General features: G+C 42.1%; 1 protein-coding gene across 3 annotated transcripts in view; it reads right to left on the bottom strand.

Moving 5' to 3' along the window:
• znf800b (zinc finger protein 800b) overlaps positions 1–11862 on the bottom strand; it is a 35559-nt gene extending 23697 nt beyond the window's left edge. The window contains exon 1 of one of the 3 annotated variants that reach the window (XM_036149139.1): positions 11492–11862. Coding sequence is in view for 2 of the 3 variants with exons in the window: in XM_036149137.1 (XP_036005030.1) it covers positions 9273–9350 (78 nt within the window). In the remaining variant the exon portion in view is untranslated. Of the gene's footprint in view, positions 1–9272; positions 9381–11041; positions 11453–11491 lie in introns of those variants that run through there. The other 2 variants (XM_036149138.1, XM_036149137.1) reach the window with 2 other exon arrangements.
• Between the last annotated feature and the right edge of the window lie 11317 nt (positions 11863–23179).

Raw genomic sequence — 23179 nt, 5'->3', positions numbered from 1 at the left:
GATGCTCAAAAATAGACAGGAAAAAAAGTTTGTAAGCACTAAGCAACAATCTGCACTATTGCATAGTAAAAGGAATAAGTTGTAATTTTTTGGTTAGGTTAGATTTGTAAAGATTTGTGAGATGGCTCTGTAACTTGGCTGTCGTTAAGAAACAATTGACAATTATTGTCAAAAAGCTACAATTTTTATTCCAGAAAATAGAAAGTATTCAGTTAAAGTATTAATTATTATTTATCATTCCTTAAGATAAATAATAACCGGGTAAAATCAGTATCAGCGGTCATAACCTTTAAGAGCCACTGTACACATCACTCTCAGGCCTATTTTTGTTCCTCATTTCCAGTGAATAAATAAAAAGCTACAGCAGATATATTTATTAGAGAAAATTATCAATTTAAAAACTAAATTTCTTTTTGCCAAAGCATGAGGGGGGAAACTAACCACTTGCTGCCCTCTAGTGGGCATTACTGATAAAATCTGAGCAGCTGAGCCACATCTACCGACATGCAACCTCTGTACAAGTACAGCTTATTTATTTATTTTTAATAAAACCCTGAATGTTACTTTAAAAACAATGACAAAAAAATGAAACTTTCCACACTGTTAGGTTACTGAATTCCAGTGGGATTTGTAAGCGCATTAAAAAGTGCATTTTGTTTTCTGCAATTGGAGTTTAAAGTGCCGCCGATTCTAAAAATAAAAACTAAAATTAATTTTAGGTTAGAATGTTTAAGATTGAAGTTTTTTTTCTTTTTCTTTTTTAGTGTTTTTTTTTTTTTTTTTTCAAATTTCCCAAACAACAGTCCAGCAGTGAGACAGATATCCTCGTTATCTTCTTAAAATTGAACTGGACAACTTAAAGAAAAAACACAACTGAAAAATGTTTTTTTATGCTAAATTATGAAAAGGAATGTAATCTGTGGAGTAAATGCTAGAAAATACAGATACAATTAAAGAGACACACTCTTTCAAGCTAAATTTTGACATATTTGACAGTAGAGACGGGGTCTCCATCTACAGTAAAGTTAGCTGCCCGTCTGTGACTTTCTGCTAAGCAATATTAATATTTCTAAAACCTGATCCTCAACAGTCAAAGCTCCACTTTAAAATATCTGTAGTTTCCCTGAACGTCCAGCAGAGGGAGACAACCGTGTCTGTAAAATGTTCAGGCAGTTCAAAACTTTTTCCCGTCTCAGGCTTGGAGCCCTGAGCGGCCAGAGCCTGTGAGCAAAAGACAGCAAAGATTTCCACGCAGGGACAATTTTAGGTCCAATAAGGCATGTGGAGCAGAAAATAAAGACGTTTGTGAATGATCTACAAAACACACAACAGCAACAACACCTCCCTGCGTTCATTTAAAAGCAAAGGTCAAGCTGTTCCTGCAGGACAGCATGCAGCAGGAAATTGAATCCAATATTTGACATAGTAACAAGCTGTGTTCATTATGGTATTGTCAGTGTAATTTAACAGCTTTTTTTGTTTACAACGCATTATATCTACTCATACTGCACAACAGAGTCACATTAGTTGTGTAATTTGCAGCTGGAGGGCATTTTTTTCTTCCCTTTTCTTTTTTTTCCGGCAAAATCAAAAAGAGGACATCTATTTTCTTCAGGCTGCAGGCAACTTCTGAGTCCTCACATTCAGATGACTGCGGGGCAACAGCTCAGCAGCTCCGGCTACTTGGAACGGTGGCGCTCCAAGTAGAGCCGCAGCGGAAGAAGAGACGAGGAAATGTCAGTCTAAATGAGTTTAAGCAAAAAAAAATAAATAAATAAAAAAACAAGTGGTGGTTTCTATATATCATCAATTCAGACCCGTATAAAAACAGCAGAGCAGCATGTAAACAATTCTGCTTCAGAGGAGGAAAAACAAAGATCATAAAGATGCCTTGTCTTGTCGGTATTCATTTTACTAAAAGAAAAACTAAAGAAATCAGACAAAAAAAAAAACTTCAGAGGAACTCCATACATACACCCAATTCAGAAAAAGCAAAAGCCTTTATAAAAGAACGTTTTCAAAAGCACCTTTAGAAAATTTCCCAGTATTGCAACATGAAATGTGACTTACGTTTATTTTCATATTTAGCTCCAGAAAAAAGAAAGTAAACACGCTGTAAATTCAGAAGTTTTCCATATTGTATATGTAAACCTGGGGCTTTGGGCGGTATCATTATTTTTATTAACATTTCCATTTGTCAGTCTTTGTTTAGCTGACTGCAGCAGGTAAGGCACCACAGAGATCAGACATGGACCATCAGCAAAGGGTCAAACCCTAAAAGATCCGCATTTCCCTTTGCTATGAACACAATAAACTGCAGCAGGTGTTTTCATAAAACTGTTTTAACTGAATAAAAACAAGACAAAGCGACATGTGCTTGGTGCATCACCAAGAGGGATCATTTTGGCAACTTTAGTTGATTGTTTTGTTGCCTATTGGCAAGAAAGTGAATAAACACCTCAAAGAAAACAATTGATATGGAAAGCCTGATCTGTGCAGCTCTGTGCTTTTGCTCACTTAATGGTGCATTTCATTAAAACCCTCGACTTAACGTAGGGTGTGCTTTCTTTTTTACCACCGAACACCAGTGGAGGCGACTACTCCTATATGGAGTAGCAGACCAGCAAGTCACATCAACGCTTAGGTGGAGATAGAGAACGGGGGACATAATTGCAGGCTTGCCTCCCTGAGAGGAAACAGAACATTTGTAATGAACAGACGAGGATATATCATGCTGCAGATATGCAGTTATTATGCTAACAGAGCAGCAGAGAGCAGCTATCACAATAAATAAAGCTCAGTGGGCAGACGGCTTAATCGTTTCCTCCTCCTGAACGCGTTCTGCCTCCGCTCCTCCTGCTGTAGCCCCAGAGCCTGACGACCCTTCCTGTGTCAATCCTCCGACTTGGTGAGGTTACTCCAAACCTTGCCCAAGGGCACGTCGACGCCCCACTGAAGGTCCTAGCTTTCACCTGACGCATGCTGGACTACTCCTTCCCTCTCTCTTCGTCTAGACTAAGTCGCTTCAGGAAATGCATATGGATGAGTCGATGTCAGCCTGATGAAAATCTCTGTGCATCGGGGAGCCTCTTAGCCAAACTAAGTTTTTAATTGGCTCAAACCCCGACGCCCTACCTGCACTCACAGCATCAGTAAACAGTCATAAACAGATGTATCTTGGGATCCTGAGTCTGATTTGAACGTACGGCGTTACCCAGAAGGTTGCAAATGCCAAACAAAGACCACCAGGAGCTAATTACTTAGCTGAGAGGCATTTCATTAAGAAATCTGACAAGCTGGTGGAAACCCCAGAGTGGACCATCTCAAAGCGAACAACACTGCCAGAAATGACTTGTTCAAGGGCTGAGATGCACAACAAAAAGGTTTAAAGCTAATGATTTTAGCCGCCGATAACACACCAACACGCCTTCCGCAAGGGACCCTCCCATTTCCATGGCAACAGACGGCCATGGTTATGAAGCGGCGAGTCCCGTCGTGACCCAGGTGAGGAAAGGGAAGCGGTCCTGGCCTAAAACTTGGAAATAGACAACAGAAAGATTTAACTCTTTGTTTTTAGCGTGATGCTAACTGCTCTATGAAGGTAATTAGAATTAGCCAATGCAAAAAAAGTCCCGTCAATAACATTTTTCCACCCAACAGAACAGGGGAGGGTTAAGTATCTCAGAAATAACAAGATTAAATGGAGCAGGGCACAAGAGCGCTGAAGAAGAAAAAAAAACTCCTCCTTGTGCTAATACTAAACTCTAACTTTAGCTGATTAGTGAGAAAATAAAAAGTTTTCTGCTGAACAGCTGCTGATCAGTATAGACGCATAAACAGATGACACTATAAGCGGGACGTGGCTGGAACGGCACATAAATACACATCTCTGGACTTTAGACTGGTCCTAAATCCTAAGCTTATTAAAAAGTTTAGACTCATAAGCCCCAGAACCCATCCATGACTACAGTGGCTGGCAAAAGTATTCAAACCCCTTGAACTTTTTCATGTTACATCTTCGCACAAATTAGCTCAGCATTGTGAAGTGGAAAAACAGCCCATCCCCACTGTGAAGCATGGTGGTGGCTGCATAATGCTGTGGGGATGCATTTGTTAGACCGCCTTTGCAATCCGACAAAATGCTAAACAAAAAGTTAAAGTGGTGTGAATAGTTTTGCAAGGACCTGTGAGCTAAATGACTGTCGTCACCTTTGCCATACCCCAGGGGTCTGCAGCCTTTACATCTATCCCCACTTTGCCTGAAGCACAATCCTTGGATGAAACAAAGATGGCGTGGCACGTTATAAACGTACCTGCTAATTAGGGGCAACAGGATGGCATGAAAACTTGCTATTTAGCATTATTGCATGTAAGCAGTGTGTTAAAAATCTGACTTTTGATTAGAAAGTGCATCTGCTTCCGCTCTGAGCTCAAGCAAACGTCACACCCAGATCGCCTCTCCAGCTACTGGGAATCACATTCAGTTCATTAGTTTGTGGCCCTTCTTACTGTACATCATTTGAAAATGGCAACATTTCATAAAATTTCTTATGGTTTTTGCTTCAAAAACATATTAAAGATTTAAATGAGAGAATGACGACATACTCTCGAAGATGATGAATCAGTTATTTTTTTTTAAACAGCTGGTTTCTGCCTGATGCCTCATAAAATAACAAAAAAAAATAAAACAAACAGAACCAAAAGAATATTCCTTGTAGCAATATTGTCATCCTCCAGGTACAGCTATGTGCAGATCTTACAGTAAAAGCCTCTCTTATCTTATTCCCTTCATTTATCAAAACGCTGCTCAGCTCTGGGACATTCCAGCTCAGAGTTATTCGGAGCCACTGTGGGGAACCTTGAAGAGCCACAGGTTGCAGACCCCTGCCGTACGCCAACGCTGCATCCAGATTGCCTCGGCACATTGAAGCATCAATAATAACAGTTGAGCCGTTTGGTCCTGGAGCCCAGGGATGAGCGGCGGCGGTCGGTGTCGTCTTCCTGCGGCTGAGCCGGGGCAGCCTGACATGACGCCGACAGCTGGCAGACACGCCGGCGATGGCAGCCGGCCGCAGGGCGGCACAGACAGGCACCGCGGCCAACTGGTACCCGTCCACGTTGCCTGGTGTTACAGACGCTCCGCCGCTGAACGCTGCAGTTCAGGCATTGTTCTAGTGAGGCAGGGCCCAGAGTGGACGCAGCTCAGTCTACGGTTCTGATCTACAGTGTGCGTTCAGGACGTTCTTCAGATTCTCCCATCTGATCCATCCGCAGCCTCCGGAGCTCACACCGTGGCCTCACATCAAGCAGGATCACATCTGGACGTCAGTTCTGGGGTGAAAGGTGACTTCCTGAGACACATTGATGTGCACGCGTTGCTGGGAAATCCAATAAGTACAACGGTGTGCCGCTCAGATGTTTACTTAAACCCATCCTGGCCGTGACGTTAACCGTTTCTCCTTTTAACTTCTTTGATCGTTAAAAAAACAGAAGGACTGGGAGCACGTGTTTTTATTTAATTGTGGATTTGTTTTTATACATACAGTAGCCCAAATAAGCCCAGACAAATGTTTGAATAAATGCCTGGATCATAAATAGGATGCTTGTTGAAACAAGCGGCCAGCTTCTGGCATGGTCTGAACAGTTGATTCCTCCTCTCTGTAAAAGTTCAGCGTTCCTTTAAACCGGCTGGTTGCACGGTCCATCCGCGGGCTTAAAGCCGCTCCAGAAGCTTAGCGTCCGTCTGGATTCCACGCGTGTCCGGGATCACCGTCTTCCTGGAGCACCAGAACGTGACCGAGTCTCAGCTGTCTAGCTGCTGATGTGAGATTAGAGAATCTCACATCGATTCTTCCTCTGTTATTTTTCCATGCACACGAAACAGATCCTCGCCATGATGCAGCCACCACCATGCTTGACAATTAGCACAATGTTCCAACCCGCTGTCACTACAGCCAAACAGCTTGATCTTTATCTCCTCTAACAATACATCTTTCCTCAAGAAGGCATCTGACTTCAGTTTTGGACCAGGATCTTCCTTTTTTTTTTTTTGGTCAGCACCTTCTCAGTCCATGAGGATGTGAAGCTAACTTCACAGTAAACTTGAGGTTTAGTGACTCCTGGGTTATTCCTGGTGGTCCTAAAGCTTTTTCCTTCAGTCGAAGGGGCCGGCGGGGTTCAAAAGGTGGAAACGGGTGATTGATCCAGCAGCATCCTAAACACGCATTAAAGCTGTTTCTAGATTTATAGTGTTGGCAAACATTAAGCTTTCCAAAAGCTCAGTCAGTACCACAAAACCAACCTGTTAAATTGGACCCCACCGATTCTGTGATGGCAGATTGTGGAAGCGCAGAGCGCGTGTTCGGGGTACAACTTGCTAAGCGGCCTTTTCTAAGTGTCTGTTGGCAGTTTTCTATGTAGAATTTAAAGCGTGTGCAACAGAGAAAATCCACAGGAAATTTACAAACACGCACATCCCATTCCTGCTTTTAAAATCCACGCTGTTTCTAATCATGAAGAAAAATGCATCATTTCGACTGGAGCGGGAAGCACGTAGGACCTTATCGACAATGTCCGAAGTCCACGCTGAAAGATGTACAACTACCCAAACCGAAGAGTTTCTTTAACTTTCTATTTTTATACGACCAAAGTTCACTTGACCGAAGGAGATAATCTCAGAGAGAATCAGCCGTTTCTTTTTTTAAAGCTTTCGTCATTTAAGGAACTCTGAGGCAGAACCAAGCATGGTAATAAACATTCATTGAAACCTCTACTGGGACTTTTCATACGAGTTTTGCGACGAATTCTGTAAAGTTCATTGTCCAGAGTTACTTTATGTTATGCACAGATCGAGCATATTAGAGCAACATAAAGTGATGCAGCAGCCGAGCGTGTGTAAAAGGGGCACAGATTGAAATAAATATAGGCATGGGATGTGCATAATGGGCATTTTCAGGCCAGGTGTGGATTCACAGCTCAGGAAGAAAAAAATAAAAAACACACTGAAATATCAAACACAGGCACACCATTTTGTGAATGTTAAAAAGCAAAGGAGAGCAATAATTCACATCACCTAAAATCACTCCATCCTGAGCTAACAAGGTTGTGACAGCAGCCTGGAGAACTTCTCCAAGAAGTGCGACGCACTTCGATCACAGAGAGAGAGGAAAAGAAAAAAAAAAGGGCAGGTCTTCGGTAAGGGGGTTAAGCTGTGCCCACAACAAAGTTCCCCCTCACCATCGACAGGCTGCTCAGTGCGCGCGCAGGCTGAACACCCAGCTGACCTACTAACTGAGAGCCAGATGCTGATTTTCTAGCTGCCTGGCCGAGTGGATCCTTCGCCATACACGTGCTTCCCGTATTGCCTCGCGGACTAGTTACGGGACCGGCAGGTTAACGAGTCTGCGGGAGTTACTTCACGTTTGCGCTTGGGCCTGACGAGCTGACTCAGTGACCGGACGCAGCAACACATCGTTAAAGCGACTGAATCACACAATGACATCAGTTGGACCGCTGCAAACCAAAAAAAACCACGACTGCGAGACGTAGCAGGAAGCTGCTGCTGTGTCGAGGTAACCTCGTTTTCAAAGAAGCAGGAGAAGGCCTGCTGACGCCACCACCAACATAAAGGACTGACGTCGCTGCATCCGAGTCACTCTTCTGCTCCTCTAGACAGCCGAGCCCATCCTCTCCGGCGTTAGAAGTTTAGGAATCTTCCGCGTAATCAGGAGCCTAATCGACCGGCCTGCAAGGCCGCGCAGGAATCAGCACACGCCTTGAACTTTTACAGGCTCTCTCGCTTTACATCTGCAAACTTCAATGTTTGTTTGGAGGACTCGATGCGATAGACCAACACGCAGTAGCACGTTGGCTGTGAAGGAAAGAAGATAAACAGCTTTTAGTGTGTTTTTTTTTTCACAGCTACTAATCTGAAATATGTGACGGCCATCTTTGTTTAAGAGGGACGGTTTGGGGAACCGCCTCCTGCTGTGATTACAGCTGTGAGTCGTGAGTGTCGCGACCCGCTTTGCACATCCAAAAGCCTAAATTGTTGGACTTTCTTCTTTCTAAACCAGCTCCAGCTTAAGCGTGTGAGAAGCAACTTTCAGGCCCTGCCTGAGCTTTCTGCACATTCCATGAGTTTATGGTTCCAGCTGTCTGGTCAGCTTTGACCGGACCTTCCCTGCAGCTCAGCAAAAGCATCCCCAAAGCATGATACTGCCCCCACCATGTGTCACCATAGGTGATATGTGCGATCTTTGTGTTCTCATGAACACGGTCTTAGGCACAAAGTCAAAAGGTTCACCTTTAAGGTTGTTTTATGCTTGACGCACACAGGTTAAGCGCAGAAATTAAAAACAACGACATCTGCAGCATTTATGCACAGTGCGGCTCTCCCTCTGTAGTAGCGCTGTTCTCCTAGACTCTAGAGGGCAGCGCTGCGCTCCTACGCCAAGCGTACTACACCCCACAACTCGTAAAAGTAGAAAAAGTTGTTTCCAACATTTAAGCCTCTTAAATTCTTTCAAGAGTAACAACACTTTCTGTCCAGGAATTGTTAACACCTTCCCGGGTACGCCAAGCGGAAACTTTCAGCCGTGCGGAGCGGAGTGGAAGCCAAAATTATGTAATTTGGCCGCGCAGGCGCACCAAGCATAAGGCAACCTTTAATCTTGTTTGAAGCGCCACAGAAGTCATGCATTTATGCTACGACTACTTCAATTACACACAGGCGGACTCTATTTAGCAGTTTGGAGACTTCTAATAGCAAATATTTACACTGTATCTTGTTTAGGGGCATCAGAGCAAAGGGGGGGTTAAATACAAATGCATGCCACACTTTTCAGAAATGTATTCACATAAAATCACGCACTGTTTATCTTCCCTTGATCGCTTAGTGCTACTTCGTGTAGGTCTTTCGGTTAAAATCGGAATAAAATACGTTGAGGTTTGAGGCTGGAACTTCACAAAATGAAAACAAAATTTCAATAATTATCTTCAACACAGGATGCAAAGTGGGTATTTTTCCAACTGAGCATCACAACATATAGGTGTGAAGCTATTAAGAGGAAACTTAGTGTAGGAAGAAAACCAACCTACATCATAACAGATGTGTTTTTCCTCCCAGCTAAAGCTTAATTTAGAGTCTTAAAACTAGAAAGTTTCACTTTTTTAAGCAAAAAGTCTATGTATGAGGGTATGATGACTAAATACAAACAACTTTCCAGAAACGTGTCATTTAAAAAGGCATTCACGCGTTTAAGTGAACTTGCATTTGAGAATTTCGGGACTACCCGCTCCTTTTGAAAAGGTCCAGTGGATGAAACCATGCGCAGTGCCCAAAAGCGCATCGACAACAAACATAAACCTTTTTGGATTTAAAAAAAAAAAAAAAAAAAAAACACCCGGTTGGTTTTCCAAACCAGAAACTTGTGGCGCGACGCGAATCCAAAACAGAAAGAGACAAACAACAAAGTGAGCGATCCGGTGTTCGTTAAACATCCATGCGATCTCCGCGCCGGTGATGGAAGGTTTTTACGGCCGCATCATCGCGATCCAGTGGGAAGACAGCTATCCAGCGAGGAGCGAGTTGTTCCAAAGGCCACATGCGCCGGATCACCATGAGGGAGGAACAGGACAGATGCAGGCTACTCCTCTCCGACTGGCCTCCGTAGCAGGTTTAAACCGTGTGTGCGGGATCCGCTTACGCATCGCGGCCAAGAGCGATGGGAAGCCCGACGGAACAAGAACAGCGCGATCTTCCGCGTCGATACAGAAACCAAGAGAGAGGGAGAGTGGCGGCGCACTGGCGATCGTTGCCGCCCGGGTCCATATCTATCGGTTCCCTTTTCAGCTGGGGCAGCGTCAGCACACACATACAGTCACCATTTGCAACTCCATCGCCCCCCATGGGCGTGAGAGGCCGCGGGCTGTGACGCAAATGGCACTGGGTGATTTGCGAATACATCCTTCTTCTTTTCTCTTTTAAATCCACAGCGATCGCGGCAAAGTCCTTTCACCCCGCGATTCCCCAGACATTTCACGCCAACACGTCCGTCCCGATGCTAGATTTCGGGTTAGTGAAGCGGCGATTCTGTTGCATAACTCTGGAAACTTAACACAAAACGTGCACGGAGCGATCATGACGAGGTTTTTTTTTTTCTTTTAGCTCTCCTGGTCGGTTCGACTTCGTGCCCACCTGCGTTCCGGCGAGGAGCGCGTCTGCTTCTGTGGCACGGGAGGAAACGAGCGGAGCGGACACACACACACACAAACACACAGGCAAACCCAGTGGCCTCGCTGTGCTGGATGTGCGGTGGCCAGAGCGAGGACGCATACACGTAGCTGCCGGAGTGGGGACTTAGGAGCACATTCACAGGCCATAAAGGGCCCGCTTCAACACTATTGTGCTCCTTTATCCTAGAGTCCTCGACTATTTACAAAAGACTGGCGAACAACGACGCGCGCTCACGCGCACACACACAAAAAACGCCAAAACAAAAAAAAATATCGCGGCGAAATGCTCGGCGACGGTTACAGCAGCTGCCACCGTCTCTCTCTCTGCGCAAAGCGGCAACGCAATCGTTGCGCAGCGCCTGGACTTCACCGAGCACTTTAAGAGGAAAAGTGTGCGATTCATCCAAGGGGACTTTTTTCTCTCTCCCCCCCACCCCTGTTTCCACCTCATTCAGGCACGTCCTCGTCTGGTTCAGCGGCTAAACCAGAGCGCAGAGGCAGGTCGCCGTTTCTCATGGCACGATTTGCATCCACCGCTACCCCCCCCACCCCCTCCCTTCGTCAACTAACCCCCCCGAAAATCTTATTTTACACGCTTATATTGTAGTGGCTATTTCCAGCAACAAAAGGAGAGGCTTCATTTGATCACAGGGAAAAGCCAGGGATATAATGCACCTTTTCAAGCCGCGCGAGAGAGAGAGAGGCCCCTCGGAACGATTGCAGCATGGCAGGGGAGTGCGGCGTAAAAACGAGCTAACCCGACTAAATTATACACAAATACACGACGCAGAGCTGCCATAAACACCTCCATCGACGTGGTGGGGAGGACGCCGAATCCCCCGCGGTCTCGTGGACGGGTCTCGGGCCGGTGGGGGGAAAACGCTGCGTTTTTTTTGCGGCTCCGTGCCACCGCTTCCAAGAAGCAGCTTGGCGCACAGGACCGGTGACCCTTCCATCTTTGCGCGTCCTTCTCCCGGGCCGGAACGCGAAACGTTTGCCCACTCGACGCCCCGTCCCTGAACAAAAGACGTCGCGGCACGCGATTTTCGCCTTTAAGGAAGTGGGCGCTTCGCGTGTGCGCCGCCACGAGTCCCCGAAACTGCTCCTCTCCCCGCCGCGGCCAGGCAGAAACAAGAGGGCGATGACGCCATTTTCTGCAAAAACAACCACGCTCGGGGAAGCCAGCGCGAAGCGGGCTTGAAGCCGCTCCGCAGCGCTCCGCCGCCGCCGAAACGCTCCCGAAACAACTCCTTACCTTGTGCCGTTGACGTCGGAAGCGGATCGGAGGCTTTCGGGGGGGCAAACGGCGCGGTTGTGGCGACTCGGACTCCGGAGAGCTGTGGATTCCGCCTCCCAGCGTCCCCGGCTCGCTCTGAACAAGTTCCTCCGCGAGCCGCTGTCTTTGTGCACTCGCTCAGCGGAGCCGCTCGGCGTAGAACCAGCCTCTGCGCAAAGGTGCACGCTCTGCGTCCGACTCGGGCTGGAAATTTCCGCCGTTTCGGCCCGAGGGGCTTCGGAGGAGTAGAGGACGAAATCGCGGCGGCGCCGAACGCGAGGAAAAGTTTGATGAATCGCGCCCCGCTTTGAGCCGCAGTCGTTGGAGCGATCCGTCCGGCCAAAAAAAAAAAAAAAAAACGCGCAACCTCTCGAGGACACAACGCCTCTCCACGAGAGTCCACGACGCAAAGCGAAGCAGGACCTTTTTGCGCCTGCTTGGTCCATCAAACAAAGTGTTGTGTGGCAACAAATGCAGTGCGATCCAAAGTTTTGACCGCATGTGTTGGACATCAGACACTGAAGTGATCGTTCAGATTTGTGGATAAAACTGTGACAGAATAAGGACTGCCTATGAATAAACTACAGCAAACATAAGAGGAGAGGCTGGAAACCAACCCAAAAAAAAAAGAACATTTGCAAGAGATTCAAACATTTAATATAGTTTTTAATAAAGGAACCAACTTATCACAAGTACAGCCAACATGGAAAACCAATCGTTTTACTTTACAACTTCACACTAATGTGTTTTATTACGACTGACGAAAATAAAAAAGTAGTTTTCGTGTAAAGTAGAAAGAAGTGGTTTTCCCAAAATGTTAACATATTAAAATCCAGTCGGTGCGGCTTGCCCGTATTCATCCCGCCCCACAGCATGATGCTGCCACCACCATGTTTACACACAAGGCGTGGAGTTGTGACAAAGTTCACCTTCGGTCACTGTTCTCACTTGTGTGCTGGGTCCCCCTCCCCGTCTGGCAAGGTGATCGCTTCTTTCCACGAAGGACAGCGTTGCGACATGGAACAACTGTCCCGTCGATAGAACCCAGATTTCTGCAGCTTTTTGGCCTCTTAGCTCCTTGCCAGCCCCGGCACTTAAGGCCGTACCCTTCCATTTTTCGAAAGATGGAAAGAGACCTTTAGAGCCTGACATTTTTTATTGTTTCAAGTTAACTTCAATGTAAACTTCTCCACCAAAAAAAAAAAAAAAACAGGGAGAACTTGCATGGCTTTTCTTGCCCTTATCAAATCCAGTGGGCAACTTTGTGCAGTCCTACCACGTAAATATCACAATGCATAAAAGTTTCCCATTTCATATGGAGAAAAACGAAAACCATAACGTTCAAGTGGTGTGAGCATTTCTGGATCCCAGTGTGAGATGAAAACTACTGAAAAGAAATCGACAAATCACAGCAAATGCGGTCACAAAACAACTTTTTTGTACCTTTATGGGCAGTTTGTTAGCGCAGAGGCACAAAGCCACACACAGAGACATCAACTAAAAAGAAAAACAAGAAAAAGAAATAATAGGTATAGTTAGGAAAAAACAGAACTATAAAAGAGCAAGAAACGACCAAAAGACGGCCAAAATAATACAAGGATTGCACAAAATGCAAGCGCGACCACAAATACACACGCAAAGTAATAATAAAGTCACATTTATGTGGGAGGATGGGCTTTCGGTCTTTTATAACTCTATTATGTCACCTGTTGACTTTTGGACAATACCTTTATTAAATCCCCCAAAGGGATGGATGGGCTCAATATCTTGTCAATAAAAGTGATGATTCAAAGTGTTTAAAAGAATCATCGCACTCTTTTGGCTCCAAATCTATGACTACAGTCAGAGTCTCAAACACATAAATACTGCTCCAAAAAGAATTAAAACTTACCGAGGAGCAAAAAAGGGTACTTCATTCATTTAATAAAGCATTGAAACAGTAGGTACTGCTGAATTGTACAAAATAATCGGATACATTGGAACGTAAGCGCAACAAATATCAAAACAACAAAAAAAAAATGGCTAAAAAAAGAAATTAGCATAACAACAGGTTTTTGAGGCTTGCGTATTCATTCATCAGCACAGGATGATGTGTCTTCGTCATCATCAGTATTTTTTGACAATGACATGGAAATATTTGCCCAATTCTAATCTGATCTAATCTAATCTAAACACGACTTGCTCCGTATTTTGAGATGTATTTTGTTAAATACGTTTCAGAAGTTCACAACAACTGAAACTAATACACCGGGTATTAGCGCTGCTAACGTCTGGCTACAGCCCCGTCCGTTCGCTGCCAACAAACGTAGCGCTAGCTAAACAGTTGCTGCCTGCACTCCTTAATTTTGCTTTGTGTATCATACAGTACAAAAATTTTAATTAATAAATCAAATTCAAGCATTCTTTTTGTTTGTTTGTTGTCATATTAGAAAATTTGATGTCTCCAAGCTAGCTAGCTTAGCTGCTGCAAGCTAGTAACAGGTTAGCATGCTTTCTTTCTACTAGCTTCTCTTGGTTTCTTGCCTTAAAGATACACTAATTTAGATATTATTTCAATAAAAGTATAATGATTTTGTTATACCTTGCAACATAAGAAAATTCTGGAACAAAAATGCATTAAAAAACCTAGTTTAAGGAAACATAACACACTCCTACCTTGTTTGTACTGGTAGACCGAAAAAGCACTTGACTCTTTGCTATGGTAATGAGAACAGGTGTTTTTAACAACCAGGAAGCACTGACAATAACATAATGTCAAATAAAAGCAGATAATACATTAAAAAAGTTCATTAGCAGGTGAATTATTGAGGAGTCACAATCAATCCCCACTATTTGGCTAATCTTTGCTAGCTGGCTCATTGACAGTGAATGAGAAACAATAAAGTAGCTGAGCTAATTGGCTGCAGCTGCATTAATAACAGTGAGTGTGATGGTTCAGGTGTGCGACTTATTTTAATTATTAAACAACTGTAATTTAAAGTGACAGTGTATTTTGGGATTAAAGTAAACGTTTTTAACAAATAATTTAAGGAAAAGCCATACTACAGTGCATTGGGGATTTGGGTCAAATACTTATGCAAAAATGTTATTAATATTGAACATCAATATACTACCACCAGATGTGATTCAGTAGATAATGGGTAACAGGAATTTTTATTTTTTATTTAAGGTTGAACTGTTTTCTTGATGAAGCTCTACAACACATGCAGCCTAGAGAGGTTTCTTTAAATCTTAAGGGGAAGTTTGCTTATTGGGGATAAATAAGAGCTGGCAATAAAGAGGTAAAAGTTTTTCTAAACATTTCAGCTTATGTATATTTTTTATTATTAATATTCAATTCTAAGCTCTTGCCTTAGCTTATTTTAAATGTATAGAAATGACATTAGAGTGCACAGCTTTCAAGAGGTTCACATTTTTGATTTAAAATGTTTTCTTTTTTTTTCCCAAAACATTAAGTGTGATCCGAAAATATGATTTGAATATCACACAAATATAACCTGAGTAACCTAAGTAAATTTGTATCTCAGTATTCAAATAATTACTTCATTTATTAAGCCAAACCTATCCAGATCAACTGGCCTCCATTGCCCCAAGTCTTTTAAACAACTGTTGATAGATTTTGGCCCCCTCATCTTTGCAGAACTATAAATATTTAGCCAAAATACAGTTTATTATTATTATAATTTTTTTAATGAACAGTCTATTTAAGGTTAGGCTGTAATATTTCAATCAGATATAAGTCCAGACTTTGACTAGGCAACCTCCAAACCTTTACTTTGTTGGTTTATTTATTTATTGTTCGGTTGTTGAGCCATAAAGACGTCTACTTGCTGGTTTGGTTTGATCATTGTTCTCTCGTAAATCACAAGTGGACTTAAGCTTGAGCTCACAAATTCATGGCCAGTCCGCCTCCTTTTAGGATTTACTCCTAGAGAGCAGAATTAATTGTTTAATCAATTATGGTAAGTTGGCTATACCCTGAAGGAAAAAAGCAGGCCCAGACCATTACACTACTACTACTTTGTTTAACTGTAGTTATGAATTTTTTTTTTTTTGAAATGTGTGAATTTTGTGCCTCATGTGCTGACATGCTATATTTCCCCAAAAAATCCCCCTTTGTCATGTCTGTCCACTTAATATTTCCCCAAAAGTATTGAGGGTCATGTGGATCTTTTTGTTTTGTTTAATTTTTGCAAAATATGAGATAGTTTTTGTATTCTTTTTAGTCAGCCAAATGAACCAATCAGATTCGTCGTCGCTCTGTTACGAGCGACGACGAAAACACAACCACAAGCCAAGCTACTCTTGCTGCTGCAGGTAAAGGCTCGTTAGCTCAGCAAAGAAATACTCTGTAATGCCGATAAAACTTGCTTGATAGCCACGCTAACGCTAGTTTCATGTTCTTTAGACTGAACTGTCGCGCTTCCCGTTGCGTCACACCTCAACCCGCCTCAAAGCCAACGCTGATTGGACGTTCATTTGGTGAACGGCTCCAAATTTTCTTTAACGGAGAGTAGCCAGACTGATCTGCGAGTGAAACCTTGAAAGCTCGCGAGATCAGGATGGTCTCACGAGGCTAAGTCGTTGGTGCCCTCTGGAACTAATTTCGATAGGCCGGCCACTGCTGGAAAGGTTCACCACTGTTTCATGTTTTCAGCTAATCAATCTGACTTAAAATGTCTTTATAAGCCTTTACCTAGACTGAAAACTCAGTCTTGGTCCCTCATCTGCTCTTGGAAATTATTTTAGATCTGTGTGTGATGTACTGCTCTTTGGCCTACTTCATTTTGTCAGACAGACTCTTTTTAAGTCCTTTCTGATACAATAAGACGTGCGTGTGGCCACTAGAGTTTAAATCAGCTTTCCCAAACATGTGGTTAACTTCGGTTAATTTCGGATTTAACAAAGAGTGGTGAAGCTCAAATCTTGGTTCCTCCTTCCAGGCTCCTTTGTCAAAGTTACAGTTCTTTTAAACTTTTCAGTTGTTACTCTAAATGTGCGTCTGGTTTCATTTGCTGGCTTCTGGAGATCAACATTGATCTATGCTATTTGAATTGTATTCTCTCTTGTTTTTTCCATTTTATAGAGGAACCAAGAGAAACAAACAAGCTAGTAATGGTCTTCCAGCCCTTTGTTAAATAAAGCAACAAGGAACTCTAACTTAATGATTACAATTTTACATTTTTCTCTTTTTGACCTACACATAAAGAAAGAAAGTATGTTGATCTGTCACTGATCATTTATTTTGCTTAACAATCAATGACAGAAGCTGACACTGTATGAACAAATCAACTTCCTGATTTAATATGGGGCCATAAAACCTCTAAGTCTTCTTTCTGGACTACAAAAGGTAAACAAATTAGAAAGAAGTTTAAGTGAACAAGATAAATGTACTGAAGCCAAAGTAAGTCATGAAATTAGCATGGCTGATGTTATAACTGACAAGCTGATACTACCAAATTCTTGTAGGCCTACATATCACAAATCACATAAAGACAATTTGGTGTTTTAATTGCCTGAACCAGCTGAAAATACTCAAAAGACTGTCTTAAAGATGGACCATTTTTGGAAAAAGGGTCAAACTAGGTTTGCTGTGCGCGCTGCCGTGACTTTTCAGGCTATAGTGTAGGACATTTCTGAATTGTGAGTTTGCGTCACTTTCAAGTACACACCCCCACTAAATGAGAAGATAGGAATATCTTTCCAACTGGAAATCTGGTGCAGAAAATACAGTATATTGTTTCCTACGTGCTATACTGAGCCATCAGTGTTTTCAAAAGCCAAGAAAGAAAATCATCTGGAGACCCAGTATGATAGCCACCTGTAAAAAGAGGAGCATGGGTACAGCATCCCCTGAGGGCTGTCCGATGCATCAATTTTAATGCTAGCTTTGGGTCTTCCGGACATCAGCATTACAATTCAATTCAATTTTATTAATATAGCGCCAATTCATGATACATGTCATCTCAAGGTACTTCAGAAAGTCAAATTCAATCAAATCATACAGATTGGTCAAAAGGTTTCCTATCTAAGGAAACCCAGTAGATTGCATCAAGCCTTGACAAGCAGCATCCCCTCCTCCTGAAAGAGCGTAGAGCCACAAGGGCCAATCGTCCGCATTGTCGATAGAATCCTTTCTATGTTATATGGTAATAGGGGATGATCTGTCTCACCTGGATGATGTCACAGCAAACACAACGGGAGACCATGTGTACCTACTATGAAGAGCAAAATGACAGAGAACAAAAAGTTAAAAACTGAAATAACAACAAACAATGTATATTGGAGAACAGTAGGAGAATTCCGCAGAGTGAGAAAAATAACCAAGCTTTTTACCGCAGCCCAAAAGCTGGCAGTAATGCACAGGTTTTCAGCTAGTTTTCTAAAAAATCAAAGAGGAAAATAACTTTCTCACTAAGATGTAAATTTTCCAAAAATGCATAGCAAAATAATTCCACTTCCACATTTTATTTTTCCCCCTCCCTCTGCCCATGATTTGGGGTATTATTTTGTTGTTGGTGTCATATCCACTCAGTGCAGTCACATAAGTCTGTTTAAGGGCCATTAAAGTTAGTAAAGTTTACATCAGACAGGTAGGAAGAGGCCACTGATCAGGGCCGCACAGCCATGTGGGAAAAAAATTAGCCGTCCGATTGAGCACCCTTTTCTGTTGTCCACAATGTAGGTACTATGAGCACACTCTGGTTGAGTAATATAATTGAAGTTGTATCTGATCTGCAATGTGTAATACGTTGCTAGAATAAAAAAAAAAATATTACCCATTTTTGAAGGAAAACGTCATAGACTGATCAAACCTGAACTGATTGATTCTATTGAAAATATTCATTTCATGAACAAAACGAATAAATTTCCATCCAATCACGACTAACAGAAGTCCAAAAGGTGGCTTACCCAACTAGTTTTCTTTCTCACAAATTGAACATGGTTAGGATGGCTTTCTCAGATCCAAGTTCCGCATCTGAGGGGAAAAAACTGCAAACAATGAAAGGGAATGTGAAAATCTTTTTTATAATTACAGAAAAGTACATGTGTGGAAAAAGAGTAGTTATGTGTCTCTCACTACTGCATGCAGGGACATTACTTTCAGGTTCCACTTTAGCTCTCGTCACAGACTTTATGAAAGTACAACTGACTGGGTCATCCCCCTTCAATTTGCTTTTGAGGGTTTAAGTTTAGGAGAACCCAGTAAAACCCCTTGCGGTTAATAATGAAAAGCAAACCAGCCTACAATATTATTCATTTTCCAATTAATCTTATTCCCAACAGCGACAAAGTGAGGACACAATGTAGAACTTTTGGTCATGAAAAAAATCTGTTTCAGAGCTGGAAAAGTTTATTAAAATCACATCAAAGAGCCTTTGTGGTTGAGCGGATGGGCAATTGTTCAATGTTTTGTTTTGGAGGCGATTTTTAATCAGTTGCATGATGATAAAATTTATTGATAGACTGGTTGTTTAGAAGAAAAATACACAAACCCAACTGGTTTCCAATTTGAAACTAGAACATGACTCCAACCCTGAGTGCGTCCCTTTTTGGGGTTTTTGGGGCAAGTCCCAATGGTAAGACACCATGGGGAAGATCCAGAATCCACTAGAACAGGAGTTCTCAAACTGGGGGTTCAGGACCCCTCGGGGGAGTCGAGAGACACCTCTTGGGGGTCCCAAGATGATTTGTTGCTAATGTGCTAAAAACATTTAGTATCTCCTTATTTGTGAAATCAAAGTATGACATAACAAGATTCTCATTATTCCTCATTTAAACACAGGGAGAAGGCTGCACCTTTTTCTTGTAAAAGTTCTCATAACAATATTTCATTTTACTCTCATAGTTGTATGACTTTATATTTTAACCCCCTCCCCAATCAATCAAAAAATAATAAAGAAACAATAAAACAAAAATCTCGCCCAATGAAAGGGGGTCACCAGTCTCCGGGGCTGTAAATTTGGGTCTAACCAGGTTCCTACCTGCTCCAATAGATATGTAAATGCATGTCAAAAAGTGAGAACATCAATATCTTTGTCACTCATTTCAGAAGATGAAACCTCTATATTAGATACATTTATTACACAAACAGTACAATATTTCTTGTACTATTAAAAACCATGGCTTACAGATAATGAAAACTAACAATTGTCAACTAAACAACTAAAATTTTACAATGTATAAATGTTACGCAACGGCAACACTGTGACCTACACAATCGTGAGGAAGACCGGTGACTCATTAAGCTGGTTTTTCACAGAGTGCTTTGTCCAAGTACATTCATAGAAAGTTGATTGGAAGGAAAACGCTGGGCCGATCGGAGTATCCGATTCACAGGCAACAATGATAACCACAGTCTTACAAGTATCTAGCAAAATGAATTCAAGAACTTGAAGGAGCTTCACAAGGAGTTGACGGAGGGTGAAGTCGGTGCATAAAGGTATGTAAAGTATGTACATAAAGTGTCCTACCTGGGTTAAGTAGAAAAAAACCTGGACTGCTCAGTGGTCCAAAGTTGTGCGAAATACCTGTCAATATTTGGGGGGGTCCCCATCTCCCGATTGTTGCGCAATACCGATGTAAATTTTCTCAATATGCAGTAGGCCTATAACATTACAATGTCAAAGTCAAAGTTAGCTTTAATGTCAATTCTTCACATTCACCAGACATACAAGGACTCGAGAGGACTTTCTCATTCACCAACAGTGAAACAGATAAAGTGCACAGGCACAACAGATAAGATCAGTTCCTAATACTAAAATTTAAACATTTTTAGTATTAATTGTTGTCAAAGTTACGTCTTTCTTCTGCTTTGTGCGCACATGGCTAATTTGCATCCTCTAATAGGATTGGCTGGCTCCACTTAACAAAAAACAGAACATATTTCCCCCTGGGATCATTAAAGTATGTCTGATTCTAATTCTAATATTTGTGAATAAATGTTTTGAATTTTAAATACTGGACATGTTGAGCTTAAAAAAATTTTAGTGACCATTAGTGACAAAAAATATTTCATTTTTAATTTTTTTGACACAATTTAAGACCCCCTTTAAATTTTGCTTTTGAGGCTTTCAGGGGGTCTCATGGGTTAATCGGGGGGGGGGGGGGGGGGGGGGTCGAGCCCCCCCGGACCCCCCCTTATTTTGCACTGCAAACTCCTCTTTTCAGATGAAAGTAAATTCTGCATTTTATTTGGAAATCAAGGTCCCATAGTCTGGTGGAAGAGTGGAGAGGCACAGAACCGACGTTGCTTGAGGTCCAGTGTGAAGTTGCCCCACCCAGTGATGATTTGGTGTTGGTCCGCTGAGTTTTCTGAAGCCCACAGTCAACACAGCCATCTCCCAGGACATTTTAGAGCACTGCCTTCTGCTGACAAGCTGTATGGGGATGCTGATTTAATTTTCTAGCAAGACTTGGCATCTGCCCACACTGCCAAAAGCTGGTTTAATGACCGTGTTGTTACTGTGCGTGATTGGCCTGACCTGAACCTCGTAGAAAATCTATTTGTATATTGTCAAGAGGAGGATGAGACACCAGACCCAGCAAGGCAGATGACCTGAAGGCAGCTATCAGAGCAACCTGGGCTTCCATTACACCTCAGCAGAACCCCAGCTCGCCTTCATGCCACGCCTAATTGATGCAGTAATCCACACACAAGGAGGCTAAACTGAGTACTGAGTGCATAGAAATGAGGATGTTTTTGAGAAGCCTGGAATTTCTGTTTAAAATATCCTTTTTTGTTGATCTAATGTAACATTCTGAGATACAGAAATTGGGAGTTTCATTATCTGGAAGCTGTAATCTTCAAAATCACAAGAAATAAAGGCGTGAAATATTTCCCTCTAAATCTATATATTTAATGGGTTTCACTTTCCGAAATGCATGGGAAACAATATTTAACTTTTTGATGATATTCTTATATATTATTTTAGATATACATGTACAACTTATCAGTGCCATTACTTCAGACCATTTGTTTTTGCTACAGGCTGTTAGAAGTTCCAAGAAAGTATGTTGATGGTATAAAGGGAGCATATCCAGAATATCATTATCTATTTTTTTTTTTTCATATTCCTGTTTGTAACACAGCTCAATATTTAACTTTTGGTCTGATGAAACCTTTTGATTACCTGAAAACTGGTCAAACATTTGAATTCAGCCAAATAGTTCTTCGCCATGTTTATATGCAAATCATGTGATTTGACACATGAGCACATGCTCAACACATGCTCTTCTAGCCTAAGAAGAGCCCAGGATCCTTTGGAAAAAAAATGGGAACAAAATATAATTCAGTTTTATAATTCATCTGCATTGATAGTTTAAAAAAGGAATACTTAAATACAGTGTATCAGTGGCTATTTTTATTTATTTATTTATTTTTAATGGCAAAACGGGTCCCAACTTTTCACAGATTCAGTTCACAATCTAAGGGACGTAAATCATTCATTTAAAACGCTTGGACATAATTTCCAGCCTAAATATGATCCCACCATGACTTGAAGAGTCTTTTAATGTCCTTTAAAATTAAATGGATTGTTTTGCCACTTAAAAAAAAATAAAATAAAAAATAAAAAATAACATACCTACTAGCAGTAAATGGAGACTTCAGGTAGTCTGTGGCCTTACCTGTAGGAGATAATCGCTGTATTCCAGTATCGTTAGAATCGTGTGGCCTCGCATTACACGGATGCACCGACAGTTTTGTTTAGCAACAGGTACAACGCTGTCAAATTATTACCTCCTGCCAGTCCTGTTAGATCAGCAAATATAGACAACCTGCCAATTTAACTTAAGCTTAAACATTAATTTAGATCAAGAAGTCTCCGACAGACGGCTAGTTAGTGTCTTGATTTCCTGATTTGAACAGATGGTTTCATTTTGATTTGGACACAGTACAAAAAACAAACAGATGCTACAAACCAGCTGTATATATTCTATTCTTGCTCTGGAAGCCTTTCAGGCAACTTATAAACGTGCTTTACGTTCCCTGCAGGAGAGCCCACCGCGTTTTGATAAAATCGAACGGCAGTCTCACCAATAGACCCATCAAAATCTTAGACAAATCACATAAAGACAAACATTTAACACACTGAATAAGTTATGAGTTGGGAGAAATTTGAGAAGTTCCATAAAGGAGATAATCCCCACCAGCTTTTTCTTTTAGCTCCATGAGAGCCCACAACAATAGGTGCCCACCACTATCGCCTATACACAATTAACTAAAGAGCGGCATTATTCCATTATCATAAGAATGCTGTCAGTAATAGAGGGGGAGCAGAGAAACCTCTCGGTATTCATGGATGTGGCCGAATGGAACCAATCGCTTGCAGGCTGAACTTACTTATACCACCTAGTCCTATATTTAGGGACACTTTGTGCATTTATTGGAGACATTTATATGGTCTGTTTATAATTACGGGGTGCCCTGGGTGAGGGTGGCCTCTGTAATGTCCAGTGTCTAATTTTTGACACACATATTTCCAAGACTTTTACATCTTTGATAAAGTTCTATTCAGAAATCGGCTATAGCAACTGCTATACTTGATTTTCGTTGGTGGAGAAGCTTGTGGCGAGTAGCATAGAAATTATCAACGGCCAATTTAACCAATTAATTTCTTCCTAGGACACGATAAAACAGCCCCACACACGAGACAAGCCAGTCCC

Source organism: Fundulus heteroclitus, chromosome 17 (genome assembly GCF_011125445.2).
Source record: "Fundulus heteroclitus isolate FHET01 chromosome 17, MU-UCD_Fhet_4.1, whole genome shotgun sequence".
NCBI classification, from domain to species: Eukaryota; Metazoa; Chordata; class Actinopteri; order Cyprinodontiformes; family Fundulidae; genus Fundulus; species Fundulus heteroclitus.
The sequence above is the reverse complement of the archived record's forward strand: the minus strand, read 5'-3'. Positions and strand labels throughout refer to the sequence as shown.